Source organism: Thermobia domestica, chromosome 10 (assembly GCF_964235325.1).
Source record: "Thermobia domestica chromosome 10, izTheDome1.hap1.1, whole genome shotgun sequence".
Lineage (NCBI taxonomy): Eukaryota > Metazoa > Arthropoda > Insecta > Zygentoma > Lepismatidae > Thermobia > Thermobia domestica.
Window position 1 is genome coordinate 31,459,545 of NC_137463.1, and position 25,817 is coordinate 31,485,361.

General features: G+C 36.0%; 1 protein-coding gene across 4 annotated transcripts in view; it reads left to right on the forward strand.

Moving 5' to 3' along the window:
* Positions 1–25,817, forward strand: part of LOC145662399 (F-box/WD repeat-containing protein 7-like) — a 60,726-nt gene that overhangs the window by 32,134 nt on the left and 2,775 nt on the right. For all 4 annotated transcript variants that reach the window (XM_081727935.1, XM_081727937.1, XM_081727936.1 and 1 more), the window contains exons 6-11: positions 1,661–1,855; positions 3,666–3,845; positions 6,689–6,870; positions 8,462–8,687; positions 17,696–17,906; positions 22,334–22,438. In XM_081727935.1, the coding sequence (XP_081584061.1) occupies positions 1,661–1,855; positions 3,666–3,845; positions 6,689–6,870; positions 8,462–8,687; positions 17,696–17,906; positions 22,334–22,438 (1,099 nt within the window). The remainder of the gene's footprint in view (positions 1–1,660; positions 1,856–3,665; positions 3,846–6,688; positions 6,871–8,461; positions 8,688–17,695; positions 17,907–22,333; positions 22,439–25,817) is intronic.

Here is a 25,817-nt window from a genome sequence, read left to right on the forward strand (position 1 = left end):
GCCTGGGCGCCTACCTGTTGCTTCCACCATTTCATCTAGCACACTGTTCACAGCCTGCCAGCAGCTCGGGTTTAGCGTAGGGATGGTCACAGTTTCGGTTCCAGTGGAACCGGTTCTTGGAGATCTGTTTTCAGAACCGGTTCCAGACCTGGATCCGAAAAACCGGATCTTCTAGAACCGGATCCGTTCAGACCCGAAAACCGGTCCCACCAGGAACCGGTTCTGGCCATCCCTAGGAAATACGGGTACTCGGATCAAAGTGTTGACTTCTATCATGAATCATGTGCTACTCAGATACGGGCTTTAAGATAATGGCGACACATGCCTGAGATTATATCCCACATATAAGTGTAAAGAATCTCGCCTCCTTGGTCTTTAAGTCGGTCAAATATCAGTGGAAATTAATGATAAATAAAAAAGTTATTCACAGTTATAACCCCTTTGTTACTTTTGGCCCACCCTGTATTTGCGCATTTATTTTGACCAAATGCAGGGTGTCTATCGGTCAGGAAAGTCATGAAAAAGACACGAAATTTAGCTTTTGGGTCACGATTTTTTTTAGATCGGTACAAATATAAGTACAGACTGGAAAATTTTGTTCTATAAAACGTCAAAATCCATCACCAAAATTGTCTATGTATCACCTTTAGACACTACCAAATCGCAAGCAAAGCATGCCTTTATCGCATGTATGAAAATTCGGCCTAATTCGCACCCAAATTCGTTCTTGAGAATGTTGCGAAATTGTATGGTTTGGTAAAGAAAAGGTCACGAAAAAGTCACGATATTTCATTTTGGAATTTTAGTAGACATCCTGGAATAACAGTTGTTACATGAAAAAATTGTATAATGGTTGATAATATTAATCCAGGTTATATTCACATTCGATTTGTATTGCTTGTTTATTTCTATTACGTACGTAAACAGGAGTAACAGTAGCTAAATAGGAATCTCATGATCCGTGAGAATTAGATATTTCTTTCCTTTTGGGAATCATCAATTCATACCTTTGTTTTTGGCTGTAATTCACCATGATGCTTGATGTCCTTGTCAGACAATAGTTCTTTACAATGTTCTACAAATGTTTATATATATTTTTTTGGGAATATTAAGAGCAAGTATGTATTGCTCATATTTGATATGAAAGGGAATTGTTAATGCTTGATTTGTTTAGTGCGTGACATAGCAATTGCTGACAATGATGTTAGTGGAAATAGTGAATCATGGTGTGAAGAAATGTTACAGCACATGCCTTCATGAGTTACTTGAACGAAAGAGAGGTAATAAAGAAAATATACTAAGATGATGTGCTGATTTTATTTATTACTGGTACAAGTATATGATTCCTGATGTCGATGAAACATCACTTCGATATGAGCATTTGCCTGTGGAACACGAGATTGTCTCAGAAGTTCGACTGCTGATTCCTTCCTTATTATCTGTGTAACACAAGTGGCAGTAGAACGTTACAGCCGGAACTCCACCTACAGCTGAGTATGGTACCATGATACTTGCACATGTGGTTTCAGGTAAAGGCATGGTTAGGATAGTATAAATTAAAGTAGACCTCGTTTTTACAAGTGGTTGCTTATTAGTACAAAGTTAAGTTCTAGTGGAGTCTGAAAAATGTTTTACTAAATCATGTTTTCTCTTTTTGTAGCTTGCATTATATGTATTATCGTTCCTTGAACCTCGTGATCTGTTACGGGCAGCTCAAACTTGTCGATACTGGCGAGTGTTAGCGGAGGACAACCTTCTGTGGAGGGAGAAGTGTCGGGAGGCTGGCATCGATGATGTTCGGGAGACACTTAACCGACGACGGCAGAGGGGCGCAAGTGTTGCATCTCCGTGGAAGGCGAGTTCTTATTTAAAATTTGATTTTTATATTTCTAATAGAATAAGGTAATTTGATTTGTACATTTCTAATAGAATAAAGTAGGTAATTGTTTCACTGTACGTGGAAAATGTCAACATTCTTAATATTTAACCCCTATGAAAATGCTAAAAGTTACTAGATCGACTTTTGAAATTCCGTAAAATCAGTCTTGAAAGACATTCTAATATGTATGTATGACGTCACAGTCTGTTAAAAAGATATGACACCTCTTAGGATATGGTAACTCTTTGGAAAAACCTATTACTCTTCCCCAAAGATAATACTAAATTATGAATCTTCCTTTTACTATTTGGGATATCAATTTCAACCAAAGATATTAAATGGATAACAAACAGTCTGTGTTTGGTTATGAAAAATGTGAGTAGCTAGTTCGTTTTTTAACTATGATCTTACAGCAGTATGATTCTTTGCGTGGAATTGAGCAATCGAATGGTTGTTTCTGTTTTTGCAAGAAACAATTGTACGTCTTTCTAAATTAATGTTCCCAAATTAGACGAAGATAGTAAGTTGTGTGCTAGAACAGAAATGACTTGAAACTGTGAAAATGTGTATCTAGTTGAGAATTTATTTCGACAAATGCGATGTTTTGTCAAATATCTTCGAATCGTTTCACATTCTAACTAGAAATCCATAGTAGAAATAAACACACAGCCTCTGAGCAAAGCACCATAGTTTTATTAAAATATCAACGTGTGATAGTTTCGCCAATTGGCTTTATCAAACACATTATAATCAGACAGACATGTGTCTGATGAAGCCAAAGGTTTAGTTAGTTGGCGAAACCGTTACACATTGATATTTTAATAAAAGCATTGTGCTGTGCTCATAGGCTGTTATTTTTCTATTTTGAATTACTAAAGCAAAGCTAACATGAACCAGATAGTTATTGAAAATCTGCGTCTAAGTTATGTAAGCAATTATCATACTTTATGAACCAGATACTCAGAAATAGCAATTTCCATATGAAAGTTTCTGGATACTTTAGTTGGCGAAACATTTTCCGATTTCCTTTAGATAAGGATGATGTATGTTAATTGAGGGAAATTTAGACTTAGCTAATTCCTTTTGAATAATTTTGATATTTTCTTTTGTATTTTGGTAAATAGTATGTTTGTATTATTATGTTACTCTTTAATTTAATTATACTGTAATTTTGTATACATATAGTCTTGTACATTGGAATGTCCATTGTACTATTGTAATTCCGTCCCCCCCCCTGTTTTTTTTTTTTAAAAAAGTAATAATACTTGTATAATCATTTAATTTATTATTCATTTAATTTGGAAACATAAAAATCGGGGAACAGGTGTTTTTTGTACTTTTAATAACCATATTAATACATATTCACCCTTCCAATTAAAACAGTCGCCCAGTTAGAGCAGTGAGGGCGCCGAGATGAAGGTGTGTAATGTGCGCTACTCGAGGGAAGTTGCACATTAAGTTTAGTAAGAAAGTACTGATATGTCTGTATATGCACTAAATATGGTGGCATACGTCATTTATCCAATTAATAACACTACTGTCTGGTGTTAAATGATTCTACTAGTGATTATTGTATTGGTTACATTTAGAAGTTGTGTAAGTATTTTATGAAATTCTTTATAAATGAGAATTAAGTCGTTGAAAAGTCTCAACGCTTGCCGAAAATGTTGGAAATTAATTGTTCATAATGAAGGGTATTTGTATATTTCTGACTTGAAATATACATTATACTACAGATACTAACCTCTGTGTATTCATATAACGACTAAATGATCTTTTTTTGCAGGCTGCTTACATGAGACAGCATACAATAGAAATGAATTGGAGAATAAAACCAATTCGGCCGCCAAAGGTTTTGAAGGGTCATGATGACCATGTCATAACCTGTCTTCAGTTCTCAGGGAATAGAATAGTCAGTGGATCTGATGACAACACTTTGAAAGTCTGGTCTGCCACGACGGGAAAGGTAAATATAACTTGTATATGTCAACATTTAACAAAACAATTTTAGATAATGTTTATTCAAAGTCGAGACCAAGGATGGGGAACCTTTTTGTTTTAAAGGCCACTTTGACAATACCGAATTCACAAGGTCACATATAACAGTTTTAAATTTACCTAATTTTCCTAGTTTATTAATTACAGAGTTACATTAATAATTTACATAAAATGTATAACACTATAGCATATTAAAAACAAAGTAAGAAAATTTATTGTTTTACATTTTGCTCACCTCGTATATTCCATATTTCTTATATAATTTAGCATTTTTCACAAGATGTCCAGAAGGCCGCAGGTTCACCCCTGGTCGAGACCATGTGAGCACATGAATAACTATTTACCTAGACCAAAGATATAGGTATCTTGTGTACAGTCACCAGGAAGAGTAGGTATCCATCTACAAATACGAGGGTTGATCAGTAAAGAATGATCATAAATGAATAAAACATAATTAAAGAAGGCGCGCCCAGGCGATAGCCAGTCGGGAGATTTTGAATTTTGCACAAAAAAGCTGTCATATAAAATTTGTGATTCTTTCGGAAGAAGAAAAAACTAAACGTTCTAAACGTTGCCATACGTAATGCTTTCCTTTGCCTATCGCCCTCTCTTTCTCTTCCATCCATGTCTCTAACAATGTGTGTGGGAGAGGTTGTGTCAAAGAAAAAGGATCATTGAGAAAGATTTGGCAACGATTTGGGTTCAGTTTATTGCCTGTCAGTTACTTTTCAAGGGAAAGAAAAACCTAGCAGGACAGTATGAAAAGAAAGCTCACACGAGGGCGGCATCCCTTTGTGAGCGAGTGGCTGTCTTTAGACTGAGGCTACTGTACCCATACTAATCCTCCAAATGTTGATGGTCTTTCTCAAAATAGTCCCCATTACATTCAATGCACTTGTCCAACGTGTCTGCCAGTCATCAAAGACATGCTGGAAGCCATTTTTGGATAGATCCTTCAAAATCGCCTCCGCAGCTTTTACCACTGCCCTGAAGATACGAAACACCGTCCCCGTAGGTGTTTCTTCAAATTTGGAAAAAAGAAAGAAATCACAAGGGGCTAAATCAAGGCTATATGGAGGATGTGGTACACACGGAACGTTGATTTTTGCAAGGTAGTGAACAGAATTTCTGTACTGTTCTTCGCTTGTCACTTCCATGTTGCCTTATGCGAAACTGAAACTACGTGTGCTTGAACGGCTGCCAAGGTCACATTTCTGACGTCATGGGCTTAAAACTTTCTCGATCTATTCGTCACTTCTCCCACTACACAGACATGTTTAGTTTTCTGTGCCTTGCTGTTGTATTCACCTCATAAACACTGATGATCACTCTTGATTGATCAACCTACGTATTTCGGAGTGTATTGTGTGCTGATTTACGTACAATTTGGTTATTTGAAAGAAAAGTCCTATTTTAATTACAGAAATATGTACTTTGCACTTTTAATCATTTTGAAATTCCTAAAAGAAGAGAAATCATGTAAAGGAAGGCAGAACCAATTTCGATTTTTCATTGTCATTTGTGTGTTTAGCTCTCCACAGTTGTCCAAAAGTGGCTTCTTATGTATCTATTAGAAAATCTGTGTTGAACAGTGTAGGTAGCGCACAGTTTGTGTAGAAGAGGTAAAACACAAAAAGTGTGGACTAAGTAAAGACCCATATTAAAGCTACTTTTCAACATAGTCACGAAGTCCCTGAGCATATTTCTTCCATCGTCGCATAGATTTCAAAATACCTTGTTCATAGAAGTCCATCTTTGTGAATGTAGCCATCTACGTTATCGAAATTGAAATGTTGGCTGGTTAAATAATAGTCTGAAGGTGTTAGATCAAGACTGTACTGCGCATGCTCGAGCACCCCCTTCCCTTACCTCTTCATGGAGTCGTGCAGGAGTTTGGTATTTCCAGCATTTATTATAGGGCGTTTGCCACGAAGCGCACGCCTCATTTTTTCATACAATACGGCATATACAGTGGCCCAACGGATTAGAAAATTGACCAGTAGAACCCCGTACATATCTCAGAATACAGTCACTAGGTTTTTACAAATTGAGTCATTATTTGGAATTTCTTTGCATAGTCGGTATATTTCTATTCCATGGATACCAGCATTGGTTCAGGGTTGTAGTGGGAGGCCCAGGGCTCGTCATCTTTAATGATATCTTTCAGAAAAGCATGCTCTTCTTCAGTGAACCATGCTAAATGTTCAAGGAATGTCATCATTCGTTGCCCTTATGGAGGTCTGTGAGGTTATTTGGCACCCACTGAGCATTTGCTTTAATAAATTTCAGTTTGTCATGCAACAGATGATACACTGAACTGTACGAAACGCCCATCATACAGTTAATACACAAGGTTTTCACGTCCCGCTTTACTTGAAGATGTAGTTAAGGTCTATCCTGTCTTTCCCATACACGCAAACCATTTCCCTCTGAATTTTACTCGAGATTTGTCCTTTGCTCATAAAAAGGAACTACATCTCTACTCTTAACAAGTAGACAAAACACGTGCCAGATTTGCTCATTAGTTCACGCATCTGCCTCTAGAGGTACACTTGATCGAACAATTGCCGAGTACAGTGCGAACTTCGAAATACTCCTGTTTCAACTTTCACTTCCCAAATCAACATTCATTATCGGGGGGAGGGGGGGGGGGGGAAGAAAGAAAACGGAATTGCAGGATTGAATATTTTGAGATAAGATATTGTGATAAGAAAATTAAAGGCATTGATTCTTATGATACACTTAGCTTGTAATATTCTTTTCTTCTTTTTTTATTGTTCTAGTGTTGTAATGGTGCTTTCTCTGTTTTAGTGTCTCCGAACGTTAGTAGGCCACACAGGAGGTGTATGGTCTTCGCAGATGGCTGGAAGCATAATAATTAGTGGTAGTACGGATAGAACTTTAAAAGTATGGAATGCAGAGACTGGCCAGTGCATTCACACTCTCTACGGGCATACATCAACTGTCAGATGTATGCATCTTCATGGCAAAAAGTAAGGATAAGGATTTTTCTGTTTATTTTCTTCATTCTTTAGAGATTACGTAAAAAGTTCAAGTGGGTGCATGAAATTCAGTTACAAAACATTCACCTGAGTTGTGAACGGTCCTTGGTTTAATTTAAGACAGTGCAGATCTGTGGTAGAGATATCATCGTGTTCTTTTTATTATTATTATTATTATTATTATTATTATTATTATTATTATTAGTAGTAGTAGTAGTAGTAGTAGTAGTAGTAGTAGTAGTAGTAGTACTAGTACTAGAAGAAGAAGAAGAGCAGCCCACATTATTTATGCTTTATTATTAATTTCAATTATTGTTTTATATTAATCGTGTATAAGGTATAATATTTACTATTTCATCATCATTCTCTTCATCCCGCCAATTGTTCCATAACCATTCTTTTCCAATAACCATCTGTCCTTTAGCCTACAAGATATACCGTAAGCTACGATTTACGTGATTCTAAGACTCACTTTTTTTTGTCTCCAAAATCAAGTGCGTTTTAGATTTATGTAAATTTAGGCCAGATTAGATAGTTTTACCGAAAATCGCTTATCCCGTTAGTGATGATTCTGTAAAGAATGTGTATTTTGTGTGTGCAAACAGAATGCAGAGCTAAAATCGTGCATTTTACGCGAAATAAAAACCCTTTAAAATTGCTCGCAAACCAGTGGCAAATGAAAGAGGTGAATCACTTGTGAATTTACGACAGCGGAGATTGTTCCTTCCCCTTCCACATACCGTGGCTGGGGGAAAAAGAAACAAATTGAAATAATTGCTGAATAATTATTTCTTTGTTTGTATGTATGTATGTATGTGTGTGTGTATACATACTGGTATAATATGATACCGATAATGGATTACTGTAAAACTGACGCAATCAAGTGTTACCGTAAATTCCAGCAGTAAGTTCAATATTTATTCATTTTCGCCAAGGGTGCGTCTTACATCCGAGGATTTTTTTTTTTTTTTTTTTCAACTTTTCTTTCAAAAGTTGAGGGTGCGTCTTAGATTTGCGAAAATACGGTAACCACGGAACATTAAGGTTTTACTTTAGTTTTAGAACATTTAAGTAATTTTAGAAAGTAAAATTCGGCATCAGAAAGATTCACAGTTGTGATTTTATCTTTTCGTATAAAACTTATTGTGTAGGCACCAAAAAATTCTAAAAGAATGCACAGTACTTGGATGTACTTTCTCAGTTTTTTCAGATTCTATAATTGACAAGCGTGTCCTAATTTATTTTTTCGCAGTTTTTCAGGATGTATCTCTGAAACAGCAAATTTTGCAACCTATGTTTATTAAGCTTGGAGCAAAATAAGAAACTAATTGACATTTGAAGGAGAACTTAGTGTCCTGTTACTGCGTCATCAGGCATTATAATCAGTTCAGTATTCTGAGTACATCTTCGAACCGTGTAATTACATGTCCTATATTCTTTTACATTTCTTTGTTTCTCGAGCAAAATAATTAAGGTCTATTTTAAAAAAAAATCCAGACACATAATATTCGAAAAATATTTTGTAGTTATGTGTGTTGAAGTTTTGATGTTATGTAATATTAATTGTTCTTAATTGTTCAAGGGTGGTCAGTGGATCCCGTGATGCTACGTTGCGAGTGTGGAACATTGAAAGTGGCGAGTGTCTGCATGTGTTAGTTGGACATTTAGCTGCTGTGCGTTGTGTTCAGTATGATGGACGTTTAGTAGTGAGTGGAGCTTATGATTATATGGTGAAAGTGTGGAACCCTGAAAGAGAAGAGTGCCTACATACTCTTCAGGGTCATACGAACCGTGTGTATTCGTTACAGGTGAGTAAATGGTTTTACAGTGCCACAATATAACTTACAACAGAATATGTCTCTTCCTTTTTTTCTTCTTCTGAATGCAGTTTTTATTTATTTATTTATTTATTTTGTATTTTATAATTTCCAAGATTGTGATTTTAATCTTCTTTTATTTCCGAATAATATAAATTACCATCGACAAAACTGGAGGATAAAGCAAATGTCACAGAATTTTATATATATTTCTTGATACAGCCGTGTAACTTACAACGATAACATGTATTTATTGCTTTTATTTTATTTAATATATTGGCCAAAAATGTTATTTTATCTGGCAGTAGCTACGAATTAGAAGAAGAAAAAGGAGTATAAAAATGTCATGAATAATCTCTATTTGTAAATGTTTTATATTGCTGTCGCTAGAGGTAAATGTTTGTTTATACGTTGTAATCCGGTTGCTATGGGAACAGTTCTCGTTACCAAGGTTTTATTTATAAATAATATAATTCAGAAAGACGCCATATAAGATAGAAGTGTATAGAGTTGCTGAGAAGCAATTATCAATTATTTGGAAGTGCTTCTAAGTGATCAAAATAGTGTCTAATTATTTGAATTATTATCATAGTAAATAGTAACAAGTTCTATTAAGTATATACTGTAATAAATCTCCATCTTTACTCGAAAATTAATCGAACTGGCGTGGTGTTATATTCTAAAGTAATAAATAAAAATGCTGGAATTTTACACGGAATAAATATCAACAGAAAGAAATCTTCAATATACCCTGCAACTCCAAGAGATGAACAATGTTGCCAGCCAAACATAAAGGGATCATTTTACAAATGACACTCCGTCAGATTATTACACAACAAATCTACATGTTAAATGAAAACATACAATACCACGTTTATTATTCAGTAAGGACGCTGTAATATTATCCAGACTTTGAAAGACTTTACCATAGTAACACACATGAGGTGGAGGTAGCAGTGCGTATGCGAAGTACCTTAATGTTGAGTACTATGCTTGATATGGGGGGAGGGGGGAAGGCGATGGCTCGGTGGTGGAGTGTTCACCTCCGGTGCTTGGGGTCCCTGGTTCGATCCCAGCTCACGCCGTGTGGACTTTGTGGTGGAAAAACACTTTTTGCTCGTGGGTTTTCTCGGGGTTCTCCCGTTTCCTCCCACTTTGTTTATTTCACCGTTTCATTCATTACTCACTATCACCGTCTCCTTTAGTCTAACCGGCACAACCGTGGGACTTAAAACTGAAAGATTTAATTTTTTTATGCTTGATATGATGTATTTTGAATAAATAAGTTACAAGAGACTGAAAATTTGACTTTGTTGGAAAGATTTTATTTTGAAAATAAACAAACAGATATCACATCGAAGCATTTACATGGTTTGCAATAGACGAAAGGATCATCTTGCCATTTACATTAATTTTATATCTGACCGTTTAAGAGATGTAGACCTGAATAAAGTCTGCAGCACTGATTAAAGTTATGTGATTGGCAGAACTTCTAATTACAGTTACCATAAACTATTGCTGTAATGTTATAAACGCAAAGGAAAACTAATTATTTTATAAATTTTCCACAAGTGTGCCATTTTAAGTAGTGTTTCTAATCTGTGGAACGATTTGATGTATCAAATTGCTGTAAACGGCAAAACTGTTCCTTCTTTCGTCTATTGGAAACCATTTAATGCGATAGATTCGATATTTGTCTAACCATTTTTTCGAATTTGAAGTCTTTCTTAATAAGTCAAATTTTCAATCCCTTGAAATTTTGTTTTTTCTTTTTTTTCGAACTTAGTCATTGAAGAAGTAAGGTACTTTGGATGTATATTGTCCGCCCGTCTCAACTGTGTGTTAATGTAGTAGAGACTTCTAAATTTGGATTCTTGTGATACTATAGCGCCCCTAGTTTGCAGCATTGAAAAATATGTGTGGTACTATACTTTTAAGTTTAATATAGAGATTTGAAATGTCTAATAATTTGACATAATACTGTTTAAAAAGTAATACAGTTTTGTTGGTTTGGCAACACTGTTTATATCTTTGTATTACAGAGTATGAGAGATTAGTTTGGCCTGTTGATGTTTGCTTCATACAAAATTTCAGGTTTTTACCAATTTGTTTAGGAGTTTCACGATTGTATCAAATGAAAAAAAAAAAAAAATATTTCGTATATCTAGATATATACACAGGATGAACGATTTATCTTGAAACACTTCTGTAATTTTCAAACTAAAATAGTGTTCGACATTTTTTACAGTTGACATATCGACCTTAGGACATTGTCATAATACTCTGTAATACTAGTAGAACAACAATGTTGACAACCTAACATAAAGTTGTACTTTTGAAATGGCACCACATCAAATTATTATTATTATTATTATTTCAAATCTCCATTTTAGGAGAGCACGGTGACTCACTGGTAGAGTGCATACCTCTAGTGCGTGGAGTCCCTGATTCGATCCCCGGTCAAGTAAGTTTGCGGTGGACAACATTGTGTCCATGGGTTTTCTCGGGCTACTCCCGTTTCCCCCCACATTCTCATTCCACTACTTCTTCCATCATTATTCACTTGCTTTACTTCCTCTGCCTCAAGAGCATAATTGTGGGACGTTAAACTAAAATATTTCATTTCATTTTCAAATGTATATTTTAAACTAAATCTTACACTACCACATTCATTAGGATTCTATAGTATCACAGACGTCCAAACTTTGGAGGCCTCTGTAGCGGTAATAACGTAAGAAAGACTAACCGTGAAGTACACATCGGAGGTACTTGGGGGTCGAATATTACGACCATGATATGATGTGTTTTGAATGATAGAACAAAGTAACAAGGGCTTGAAATTTTTTTCTTTTTTTAAAAGAACCTTTCGAAAAACTGCTTAAATACGTATAACATCCAATCATGTAGGTAATTTTCAAAAGACCTAAAACATCTAATATCGTTTACAGCAATATATCTGAAGTACAGTGTCTCCCAAATGTTTTGCTATCTCTGCGGAAGGGTGTAAGAACAATATAATACTACTAGAAACATGTACAGGCTTGAGTTGATCACTGTCAATTCACTGATATTGACACAAACCCAGAAGATCTGATGAACACCACTATTTGCGATGGCACAAAATGATGCGGTGCCATGTCCTTTGTGATCAGTTTACGAAGCATTGCCTTGGTGATTGCAGTAGAGGCTCTTTAAAAACCGTCCTTCAACTGTTGTGTGTGTAGTATCCCTTTTGGGAAACATTCCTTGATATTACCCCCACAAAAATGTAGTCAGAAGACGTGAGGTTTAGACTGGGAATCAAGCATGATGCTCACCCTATCCATTTATTACGAAAATCTTCATTCAGCTATTCCCTAGTAGTGATGGCATAGTGGGATGGTGAAACCGACTGTTACAGTCCGCTTTTCAGTGAACTGTACCATTATAATGTTTACATGTTTTCACAACTATAAACAAGCATATACTCTGCATTGCGAATGTTGTTTATTTTCGAGAGGAAGCATTGTGGCCTGCTTATTCGTAATCTGTGCCAGCGGGTTAACATTATTTCTACTGACAGTGTTTACACTTTGCATTACGCATGAGAGTATTTTTGCCGGTATTTAAGCTTGCTCTTCAGGCAATAATTTTAACTTACTTATGTTATTTAGGTTGTTCAGAGGACAGTTATGGTGCCAGCTGGACATGTAAAGCAGGGGTATGTTACCCATAAACATGTTAGAGAACAAAATAAATAATCATGTTTCTGGATTAGGTCTACGTATATGTCATATATGACAGGTTGATGTATTTCTCTATAAAAAGTAGAAATTTAGTTCCAAATAGAGCTTACGGATTTTCTGATATGATTATTCGGGCTAAATTATTGTCTTAATAATAATATTAATCGAAAAACTACATAGATTAATTATATACGTACCTGTCTGCCATAGTGTTGATTCCGGAAGAAGTGGAAGTTTGGTAACTCAAATTAAATAACTAACTAACTAACTAACTCTATGGCCTATGGAACCCGGAGGTTCAGTGCCGCGTTCACAAAAGCTCTCCACTGACTTCTATCCTTAGCTAATTGCATCCAGTTTCTACTTTGTATTCCTATCTCTGCGAGATCCATCTTAATATTGTCCTCCCATCTGCGCCTAGGTCTTCCTAATGGTCGTTTTCCTATGGGTCTACCAGTCAAGACTTTGAAAGCGTTTCTACTTTCTTCCATTCTAGCTACATGACCTGCCCACCTAAGCCTCCTAGACTTGACGACCCTAACAATGTTGGGTAAACCGTATAAACTATGTAGTTCCTCGTTATGAAGCTTCCGCCATTCCCCATTCTCGTTCCTCTTGGGTCCGAATATTCTTCTCAGGATCCTGTTCTCAAATACTTTCAGTCTATGTTCTTCCCTCAGAGTAAGCGACCATGTTTCACAACCATACAGAACAACAGGCATGATTATCGTTTTATATATTTTAAGCTTCAAATTCCTCGACAGAATTCGCGAAGACAAGAGATTTTGAACCGAATAGTAACACGAATTTCCTGCTTTTAGTCGACATTTAATTTCTTCGTGAATATGATTTTCGTCTGTTAATATTGATCCTAAATATTTGAAAGTATCCACTTTATCAAAAGCATTATTTAATACTTTAACGCCTCCACAATTTGCCGTATTACGGTCCCGACGCACTTCCATGTATTTAGTTTTCTCTGCATTTACTTCTAAACCCATGTCCCTGCAAGCGTTTAATAAGATCTCTGCATTTATTTCTACTGTTCTCCTATCATCCCCTATTAAATTTACATCATCAGCATATGCCACAACCTGGTGAATGCCGTTCAACTCTAGGCCCTGGTTGCTATCTTTGATTTTCCTTATGGCGTATTCCAGCACAAAGTTAAATAATAATGGCGACTCAAATTAAATATAAAATTTTATAATGTATGTACGTATTGTTAATAAATTTGGGCTGCTAAAATTAAAATAGGAATTTAGAAAATGTAATAATACGAAAATTAATGATAAAGTGAATATATTGAAATATTTAATACTACTGTCCATTTCATAAAGATAGGCCCCTGACTTCGTGAAGCTGCCGTAACGTTCAGTCAAAACTTATATTGCATTGTCGTACCCCGTTGGAATTGCTGAAGTGTTGTCTTTTCAATACTTAAGACATAAAAATTTTCTTTGTACTATGTAGTGAGAAAAAAAAAAAATAAAATAAAATAAAAAAATAAAAATTAATGAAAAAGTGCGTATTTTTTCGTACTTTTTTGGTAGATCAATGTTTATAGGACTATATCTCAGAAAAGAGATCACGTGAAATAATTTCCTGTGTACAATATGTAGATGCATCCATTAACTGTAAGTTGTGAAAAGTTCAATTTTCATCACTTGATAGTTTTTGTGTAATTAAAACAAATGTACGACGCTCTGATCTCCTTTACCATGGTAGGTAGAGAAACGTACAAAACACTGTTCGAAAATTTGGAAGTCTAGTGTTCCAAATATTTGAAACTATTAACAAAAAAAAGGTTTAGTTGGTAGAGTTTTTAAATTTTTACTTCAACATATTCTCTGCGTTAAGTGGTGAGCCATGTTGCAGCCCAATCTTTAAATTCCCCGCGCTTATATGAAGAAACAGCATACAGTAAGTGGAAGTGCGGCACCTCTGTCGTGCAGTGTTGTCGCGTTCAGGAAGCTTGTAGCGCGAAGCCTACTTCATAAGAATGTAATAGGAAAAAGTATTTATTATAACCTTTCACAACATCATAAAAATAATAATAATGCATTACACATCTCAATGTAATCGAAATAAAACGAAGTAAAACATCCAAAAACTTATCTCTTAATCTATTTACTTCATTCACTTTCGTAATGGGTTTGTTGACTCATCGCTGCTCCTGCTATCTTCCTGAATACTTATTAACAATGGCTTCATTTCTACCTCAAGATCTATCAGTATACACACTTTCCAGCTTACGAACATGTTAAAGGTTAAAAGGAAATGTAGCCTTGGCAATCACGTGTTCACCCAAGTTCTGCGATCAATTCTCCTGCCGAATGTACAGTAACACAGAATGGGTCATTTGTTTTCTTTCAACGAAAGAAAACAATGCAATTAGTAAGTGATGAGGGCTGTATTTGCGTCTAATCACGTCGCGCTGATTACGTTTTCAACACTTCCCTTCGGTTCGTAGGCGTCAAAAACTTACACACGCACTCATACCATATGGGTTCATAGCAATGAGTGCTTTTTGATTTATATATATATATATATATATATATATATATATATATATATATATATATATATATATATATATATATATATATATATATATTCCTTTACGAGCGGCGGTATTACAAAAAGAAGAGGCAAAAGTTTTAGCGATAATGAAATTGCAGAACTGATGAATGACTCCGACTCAGACGGTTATGAGTTAGTAATGAATAGTAATGACATTGATTATTCTGTGCTCAGTGACGTATTCGGGAGTGAACAAGATAGTAACTCTGCTTGAAGTGAACCCGAGGCTGCGCCGGGAAAGAGAGAGAAAAAAGTGTCGTTCCTATTCAAAGGCAGATTTTGATGTAGCTTGGAGCGATAAAATTCAAGTAAATGCAAAACCCCTGTTTAGTGGTGTCCCGGGAATTTATCAAAATGCTGGGCTATCTACAGAGTATTCCGCATATAAAGTGTTTCAGCTGTTTTTACCGATGAAGTTTTATAGTAAAAAAAAAAAAAAAAAAAAAAAAAAGTTGAGTTGATTTTGAGTTGAACGTTCTGTTCAGCAATGAGGCTATATGAGACGTGGACCTACTGCTTAACGTGGAATCCAAACTACATGAGCTCCCGCCAGGAATAGTAGTAAAAGTTATGAATCAATACGCAAAACAGCAGATTGGGAAAAAGAAAAAAAAAATACTAAAACAAAAATCTCTGTTTTCTAAATGAAAGCGTGTTACTTCAATTGAAAACAAGGAACTTTTTACACTAATTATTCACATGTGTCTTGTACGGAAGCCAGCTTTACGCGATTTTTACAAATCAACTACGCAAGAGCTATTAGTAGTCTGTCAAGTGGTGGAAGAAGCTGTTTTTTCTGCTGTTTGACTTATCACACATGTCAATGCTCACATACTGTACACGAAAAAAGCAGGAAAACATATCGCACTTCGAACTTATTATGCGAATGTAGCAGATAAACTGCTGCACTCAGCAGGCATTGAAGTACAGGAACCTTCACCCGGTAGAAGGCTGGTAGCAAGGGGCCTTCTATAGAGAGTTTCCCCCAATATCTGCAAATCCTAACAGAGTAGGACAAAGGAGATGCAAAGTGCGTAGCATCCGCAAGGTGAAAGGAAGTTTTTAATAAATATTAGCGTTTATTGCAGGGATGCAAATAACAACTCGGCCGAGGCGAGTGGTTCATCGGTGCGGGCGAGTATTTAATATCATACGGAAGTTAAGTAAATTATTTTTATTATGTGATGTGGGCTAGTAACTTTTTTCTTGGGCGAGTAAACTTTTGTTGCTTATTTGCATCCCTGGTTTATTGTCTGATATATAAAGTTGGACTTTTGCGTGGTAAAGTGCTTCGAAATGTACAACACTAAAAAGAAGTATTGGGACTCCTAGATCTGAAAACAGATTTTCTGTGAAGTGTAAACTCAATATTACATATCAACTAAGGTTGTATCATATAATAAAGTTTGTGCTTGTATTTGTTTCTGTGCAAGTGTATTTTGTACTGCGTGCAATAAGTGAAAAACTGACAAAAAGCAACAAATTTTCGAGGACCATCACATGCAAATCCAAACAAAATAAGAGTTCGCTTTTTAATTTTGAACATTTGGCACATTTACTGTATATGTTAATTTCTAAGAAATTGGTTTAAAATCTGTGGAGACAAAATTTTAAAAATATCTCTAAAAAGTGCCGGACAGTGTGCGTGACAAGTTTAAATACCCGTCCGTCTGAGAGTGTATACGCGCCAGGAAAATGTGGCAACGTAACACTCCGTATAAACTGCGATGGCGAAGGGCGCAAAGCTGAGAAAATCATAATCTCATATTTGTGATTGTTTATCTTTTAAAACAAGTCAAAACAGTTTGGTTGAAAAAGCTACTTTAAGATCTTTCTAAAAGGTTTTTTAAGATTGTTAATACACCACAGCAATTCGTAGTCGATCATGCCGTCCCGTCCCCACTATACGCACATCGTTTTGCGCGGATGAAGAGCTTGTTTTACTGCGCCCGTTTGTCGGGGCTAAACCATTCTTTGCGCTGGATCATATTGACGTACAGGCACCATTTTTCGTCACCGGTAACAATTCAGTAGAGAAATCGCTCTTGTGTTCATGAGTTAACCGTTGACGGGCAAGCAAACTGGCGGAGATCGTGGCTCGTTGACAGTTGTTGTTGTTGTTTAAAGCATGCGGAAACCATGCGCTCAACTTTTGAACATTTCCCATCCAGTGAAAGTGACACTGTATGGTACTGTGGAAGCATTCCGTTATCTCTGCCGGTTCTCTCGTCATTTGGCGTGGATCATCGTGAATAAGCTGATTCAATCACTCCTCATCGAACCGAACGGATGTCTTTGAGGGTTTAATTGACATGTTTGAAGAGCTTAAGCCAATTTTGAACTGTCCCAAGAGGTATCGTTTTTTTTTCTTTCTTTCTTTCTTTCTTCATACACTTCACAAATCTCTCGAGCAGCTTCTGTGGCTTTGACCCTACATGGCGTAAACATTGGACCTAGAACTACAGACTTCATTTGACGGATATCACTTGAGTTGGATGAGAGTTCAAAAGGAAGAGATGTCAACCAGGAACTTTTTTTTTTTTTTTTTTTACCTAAGATATTCATTGTCAAAGTTTTTACTTATATTTTTTCAGATATTCAATATTATATTGTATTCATTGTCATATCAGACTTTATTTGTTAACGCTTTAAAAGAACTTTCATCTAAGAAAATAATGTTTTGTTTTTCAGTTTGACGGGGTGCATGTTGTGAGTGGGTCGTTAGACACTAGTATTCGAGTGTGGGAAGTGGAGACGGGAGCGTGTCGCCATACACTTATGGGCCATCAGTCGTTAACATCAGGAATGGAATTACGCAATAACATACTTGTATCAGGGAATGCTGATTCTACAGTCAAAGTTTGGGACATAGTGACAGGCCAGTGCCTACAAACATTGTCAGGTAAGATTTATTTACTTACTAAACTGTACTCATTTGCATGTTCTTTAAATAGCTTCTAAATAGCTCGAAAAGCAACATGGCTAGATCATCATCAGATAAGGTTTCTAGTCAGATTTTGTACTTCATTAATTGATCCACAATACGTTCGTACAGTAATAAATAGGAGAGATTCTTCCATCAGATGTTTGATCAGATGCCATTGTATACCAATGAGAGAAAACCGTGCTGCTTTTCGAAATATTTAGAAGCTATTAAATATTTGTTTACTACAAAGGAACATGCAGGCGAGTAAAATTAATTTACATGAATTTTCATACATTCTAGAAGTAAGAATGTTTAAAAAAGTATTTATTTCTAGTTTAGTGTATTTTATTATGCACTGCGGATGGCAAAAGAAAACGTGATAACCAAGCTCGGGACTCGAACTTAAAATCCATCCAGCACTTGTGCATTGATAGCTTCACCAATGGTAACCTGAATGCTCACAAAGCTATCTGCACTCAAATGCTGTTTTCCTGCAAATTGTGACGTGATTCAAACAAAATGAAGTTTTGTTCCAACCTTGCCACAAATAACCGCAATAAATCACAATATTAGGAGTTACATTAAAAACAGTAACTTCAGCAATATAAGTTTACTTGGAAAGAACATAATATAGAAGAAAACCTATAATAGGCGAACTGTGTACATGTAAAGCACTATGGAAAAATCCGGAATCAAATACATATATGGTGTAAATAACTATACTTGTGACAATTTCAATTTACGTACGTACTTATGTGGTATTAGGTTAATTCACAGAAGAATTAACTAGCAATGACTACGCAAGTCCGAATGCTATTTGTCCATCTTGAACAATAGCGTGTCGTTCTCCCCGCTTCTCAAACGAAGCACCGCCCACGGGTTTAGAATCCAGGCGAACCCTCAATTCATACAGATTTTTATTCATTTTGTTTGCACATGTACTCTCATTGGCTGGAGCATTATTATAAAGTATAAACAGAGTCTATGAGAGGATGTTATCGCTGCGATTCCCACGGATGAGGTTCAAACGTGAACAGAGTCCATTATAACGTAAAATGAAAGAAAATGCAGAAGTGAAAATAAGTCCATTGCACAAATAAAATGAGTGTTCTAAAAATAGGTTCATAATAGAGATCACTATAATTTTAGATATTAAATTCATATAGAGCGGGCTTCGATTATTAACTGATTATACCATGTAATAAATTCATATTATTGGCTCCTGCGGCGAGCCACTATAGTTCTGTTGTGTATGTAAACGTCTATTTCTCAGAATACTTGGTCGATTTTTACCAAAAATTAGAGTAAAAATCATTGCTGACCAACTTAAGTTTTGGTCGGTCGGAGGAGACTTGGCAGAATAGTTACCTCAAAATAGAAACGATAATACTTAAGCACAGAGACCGGTGAAGGTCAAAAATGACCATTCTTAGCCTTCCAGCAGTCATAAATTAAACCAATTCCATCTGATAGAGCATTTATTGAGAAGTAAAAGTGTAAATAAAATAAATTGATGGAATATTAAAAGAATATAAAGTAACCGGTACACCTATGCACCCCACGAAAATTTATTGGAGAAACATAAAATTAACATTTGAAACCATTTTCCACGTCAGATCTTCCTCACCATAATTGCTTGTACTTCATGTACTTTCTAAAACTGTTAGCTTGTTTTAATTTATGTATTTACGAAGTGTGTTTTGATTTATGAATACCATTATTGTTTTGTAGTAATTTGCGTGTTCATTCCTTGGAGAATTCTAATTTCCTGCAAAAGAGAGGGAGAAGGATACAAATTCCATTGTTTTATAAATACTTAAAGCTGTCTGGTCTGTATTTCGTAAGGTAGGATCTTGGGAATTACAAGAAATCGTTAGAAAATGAGAAACTATTCCCAACAGGCATTTGTCTCTTTTTATACTTCGCAGTCGCGTTTTTAATTGAAAAATTGATACTTACTTACCACTGGAAATAGTATTGAGAAAACTGCTTCCAAATCCTGCTACTGATACTTTCGATCCAAATAAGTGCAAAATACTTGACTTAGGTAATCCTGTAAAGTCTGATTCCAGTATATATGAATCCTTTACAGTGTCAAAAAATTTCTTAAGATGTGATTAAAGATATAATTAGTTCGATGTGCTCACATGAAACTTCAGAACAGAAACGGAAGTTGCCAGTTCGAAATACGAATTTTGATAAATGAAAACAGTTCATCAGTTCTTTTATTTAATGATTTATTTCCACCGTAAGGATACGGAATAAATAATATTCTAGAATTCTTGTCAGTCCCTGTTTGTATTATCTTATACGGAGGTTGATTTATTTATAACGAATCGAATTTGAATGTGCCACTTACCTAGGAAATGCCGTGTTTCCATCATTGGTTGTGTTCGATCTCAGGCCAACTCTACTGACTTGTCTCCTGGCATCGAAGTTTCTATTGCAGGAAACTGCGTTGCAGCTGGGCCGTGGGTATTTCATCCCACTCCTCTTTACAGGCTTTCCTTAGGCCAGAGACATGCGGAGGAGTCCGAAAGCACAATAGTCCATTCAGCTGGCATATGTACTCTCGAAAGGTATGTCAAAGACGGGAATTGCTGAAATTCCAGTTTTTGTTTTCATAAGGCGATAGAATTCCAGGAATGTTTTTCCGTATAGCTGGATGCCTTTTTTTGGTGCAGTTAACTTGGTTCACGTCTTGTTCATACAATGCCGAGATTTCATGTTGGCACATTTCAGTCAGGACATAAGTCAGGTAGTACTGCAGCATTGATTTTGACGTTTCATTCCACCGTTCGGAGACGCAGTTTGCCTCTGTACGAGAAACCGGTCACAATAATGAACCCTTTTAGGGAACTGCACACTGGTGAAAGAACATGCTTCTGCCTTTGGCGTCAACAAATCTGTATGTAATGGCATAAACTTTACCATAGTTTTTGAGGTAATCTACGCCTCATCAAGAGTAACAACAAACTTCCACTGATTACCCGCGAAATGACCTTCCATACAAGCTCCTGCAGTTCATTTTTCGCTCTGCTACATGACAAGGCATACACATTGCTCTTGCGAACGACCATGGGTCGTAAATATCTGTAAATGGCACGGTTGATTTTCACCTGTGATGTACGGCATTTGCTGGCCATCACATGCTGTGTGTGGGGATTTTCGGAGGTTGCCTTATGCCGAACTTAACACATTTCTACGATAAACAACGCCGTGAAGTTAGTTTCGGTAAGAACCACAATGAAACTCCTTCCAGAATCTGTTCTGTTTCGGCAACATCAGACTACGTTCGACCACATTGCTCTACTGCGTTTGGTTGCCTCGTGACAGTATTACGTCGATGGGGTTGCACATGCGCAGTACAGTTGCACATTGAATTCGGTTCAATATAAATGAATCAACCTCTGTACAAGAGAATCCAGAATTTCATATTACATTATTAAACTAATTAGTGATATTTATAAACAGAATCTCCAAGATACTGTGAAAATGAGACCGTAACAAGACGAAATCTTAATCAGACTATTTTAAAAATAGTAATCGATATTAGTCACGAATGGAAATGCAAACATATAATACGCATCTCATAGCTTCGTGAGAGCAATGGGCTTCTAGAATTAGTGCGGAATGTGAGCTATGTAGACATCGAAGTCACTAAATTATGTGGCCTTTAAATTTTTGTACGAGTTGCTTTGTATTTTCACTCTTTGTACTAATCATTTGCCTGTTGAAAACACTAGGATGTTGTGGGAATATATCTTTTACGTTTCGAAAAAGAAAAAAAAAAAATAATTAAAATAAATAAATAAATAAATAAAGAGTGCAAGATTAATCATGTACACGCTTCATTGTACATATATATCTCCGAATGTCATTTCAGATAGCCAAGACACAGAATTGGTTGGTTGGTTGGATTCGAGTTTATCATTTTTTTCAGCATCGAGGCCATGTGAGAGACATTGACCTACAGCTTAACGCGAGGTTTCGAACCACATGAGGTTCCGCCGAGGAATAAATAGCTAAAGTGCATCGAAGTTCAAATATAAATTAGATGGCCTCTTACAGTGTAATTAATAATACATGTCTAATGGGAAATTGCAGATCCAATAGGTTAATAGGTTTTATTCTACCATAAAATTGAGTAAAATTTATACATTATTTTATAAAATGTAGAAGTGGTTATAAAATTAAACAACGATGAATAGATTAATAAGTACAACGATTAATTGACGATAAAGCATTGTGCATTAATATTTGTATTTAAGTATGCAATTTAACGTATTAAAATGATCACAATGTTTTCTGTGATATACGAGTAATTGTGTAAAACTACACAATCTTTTCGTATTATTATTATTATTTATTTATTTTATTATTTTTCAACCATTTGTTAACAGGTCCCAACAAACATCAATCAGCAGTTACATGTTTGCAGTTCAATAACAAATTTGTTATTACTTCGTCAGACGATGGAACAGTAAAGTTGTGGGATGTGAAAACAGGTAAGGCATTATGCTAGTTAGTTGTCATTTTAATCTTTCAGTGAGATTTTTCAATTTATTAATATTATTAATACGAGGGTGGATTGGAAAGTTCGTGGCCTGACCCACAAAATTAGAAAATATTTGGATAAGTTCCGTTTTATTTTTCCACGCAATTTTCCTCGTCCGAGATATACATCACTCCTTCACATCACTTCTTACGCTTTCTTTTTACCACTTTTAAAACATGATTCCTCGACCTTTGCAAAATATCCCACTACAGCATTTTTCACCTCTTCATCCGAAGAAAATCGCTGCCCCCCCCCCAAAAAAAAAATATATATATATATATATATATACAGGTTTCTAAACAAGTGAAAGTTCGAGGGGGCCAGATCAGGCGAATAGGGCGGGTGTGGCAACAGTCCGAACCCATAGAAATGAATTTCTGCCATGAATGCAAAGGACGTGCAAGCGCGAGCGTTGTCCTGGTGAAACAACCTTTCGTTACAGCATTCGTGGCCTTTTAATTCTGATTTCCTCACGCAAACTTCGCAGAAGGGTGCAGTAGTATTCAGGAGTGACAGTCTTTCCCTTTTCCAAGAAATCAATCAAGATAATACCCCTAGCATCCCAAACAAATTGATGCCGTAACCTTTTTTGCCGACAAAACTTGTTTGGCCTTCTTTGGGACAGGAGATCCAGGTCGTTTCCATTGCTTTGATTGTTGTTTTGATTCCGGGGTATGATGGTGTACCTATGTCTCGTCCATAGTCACATATCTGCCAATAAACTTCTCCGGATCACTTTCAAACAATTCCAAACAGTCACGGGAAGGGGTGAGTCGATTGCGTTTGTGTTCAACTGAAAGTAACTTGGATACCCATCTCGCGGACACCTTAGAAAACCGTAATACGTTTACGATAATGCTTTGTTCTCGCTCATAGAAAATACCCGCAGTCTCTCAAGATTTTGATTCTGCAGTCATTCACTATCAGGTCACAAATTTTATTGATATTTTCTGGAATGCTCGACGGTGAAAGCTTGTCATTGCGGGGGCCATCTTCAATATTGGTTCTACCACGCTTAAATTCAATTACCCACTTTTTCACCATGGAATACGAGGGAGTCTTCTAACATCTCTACCATGTCCAAATGAATTTCCCGTGGTGTTAACGCCCTTTTTATGCAGATAACAGCAGCTTGATGCTCGATTTTCTCCATGTCATAAATTTCCGTCACTCCGCCAACTTAGCGCCTTATACATTCCTCACCTGAAACGATAGCGATATGAAATTTTACACAGTGACTACCAACGGATATAGCTACGCAGCTAATGCATACACAAATAAAATAATTGCTTCCTTCCTAGTCAGGTCACGAACTTTCCAATCCACCCTCGTATTATTTGACTTTGGGGTGTACTAGTTAAAACTCGTGTCACGCGAAAATTACATTTTCCCACTAACTGTAGACTCTGCGATTTCATATCTAGAATATACTTCACAATTTCATTTGTTGTATATCTATATTAACCTGAAAAAGTTTGTTGTGTCCTCTGTAGCTTACGTTCTCGTTTTCTGTAAAGTTATACGTGGCTTATTATCTTGGGTCAAATACCTCAGTTTTGTATTTCTTCTAATTTTTGCGTAATTTTGTTTTACTCTTTTGGTTATTTTACGAGCATACTTTTTTTAATGTGAAATATTTCAAAATGTAACATGTATACTACAGATATGTTGACATATTTTGTTATTATAGATATCAAATTTCTGTAGGAAACCATATTTTCTAGCTTTTGTATACATGGTAAGCCTAATCGTAATCTCAAGCTAACGTTTAACTATCTAGTTCCAAATGTTCCCTATATCCGTTTAAACTACCAGGAAAAGATAACTTGCCATCTTGTCCCTATGTACAAGTTAGTGGCCTTGCCTACGTAATTGCAATGGAATTGCATTTAGACAGAAAACAGGCAAGTTGAGTGAAATGCGAAAACAGCGTTGACGTGGCTAAATAAATTTGCAGGTTAAGGAGGAGCCTGAACTTAACATAGGAAGATTCTAACAGCGAACACATTTTGTATTGCCATTGAAAAGTTAGCAGTTTGTAGAAAATGTCTTTGATATTCTTCCTACCATTGTTATTAACGGATTTCTTGTGTCATTCTAAAACCATAAGGACTAAGTACCATTTCTGTAAAAGTATCGGAATATTCATGGCAGTTAGTTGGAACTGCTGACACTGCTGGAATACAATTTTCTTCATATATTTATTTGTTAAGCTGGAAGATCGAATAGCTTGACTGTTCCTTTAATTAGGAACAGGTAAACTTCAAACTGGAAATCACATCCTTTCGATATATAAATTTAAAGATTAAAAGTTTATCGTCATGAAAATGAAGATTTGCTGTCAATACAGTAATATATAAAACTATTGGACGTTTTATATTTCCAACTTGGGCTAGGCAGAAGTATGGGGGATTCTTACGAAATGACTAATCCGTCCGTTCGTCTGTCTGTCGACAGATATGAGAGCAAAAATGGTAGATAGTGAGAAACTTGTTTTCAATATGGACTCAGCATCCCAAGAACAGACTCTCTCCAGTATTATTCCTTTGTTCAAACTGAAAGCGATACAAATAGCCATGATCGTAAGGCAGAAACTGCAATTGCGAGCAACTGATTTTTTATATGAAACCAATGTCTCTAGAAATAGGTACCACCTCCGAAGATGATAGTCCTCTATTGAAAGAAGTTGTAGGAATGCACTATAATTTCCGGTTTCAATATTGGATCCCATAGAGAAAGAAAACAGTAATAGATATCGAGATTTTTTATATGGATTTAGCGTCCCAAAAAAATATTTTCCATGAAATGTGCCACTTCCGGTTTCAATATTGGATCCCCACAGAGAAAAAAATGGTCAGATGAGTAGAATTTTCTGATATGAATTCATCGTCTCAATAGTAGGTGTCTTCTTCCATTATTCCTCTGTCTAAACTGGAAGTAATACAGTTCTCATTCGTATGATTTTCTTTTTAGTTGTAGCACGTATACAGAAATGTTACAGATTTTATTTTTACCCAACTTATAGTAATAAAATAAAAGCTTTTGTTACTTTATTTTGCGTTCATTTATTAATTGGTCCAATATATTTCGTCCGTCAGTCCTGTGGACACTATCGGGATCTAGCTTATTTTTATAGGTAACTTGAGTTTTCCAACATTTGTTTGATCTTGTGTCCATGTTCTTTTAATTGTGTTACCTAAAATTTCGTACCATAAATTTGCGAGACAACACTGGAAATTATTGGGAGCCGGGGTGGCTCAGTGGTGGAGCGCTCACCTCTGGAGTGTTGGGGTTTCTGGTTCGATCCCACCCGTGATAGATGGACTTGT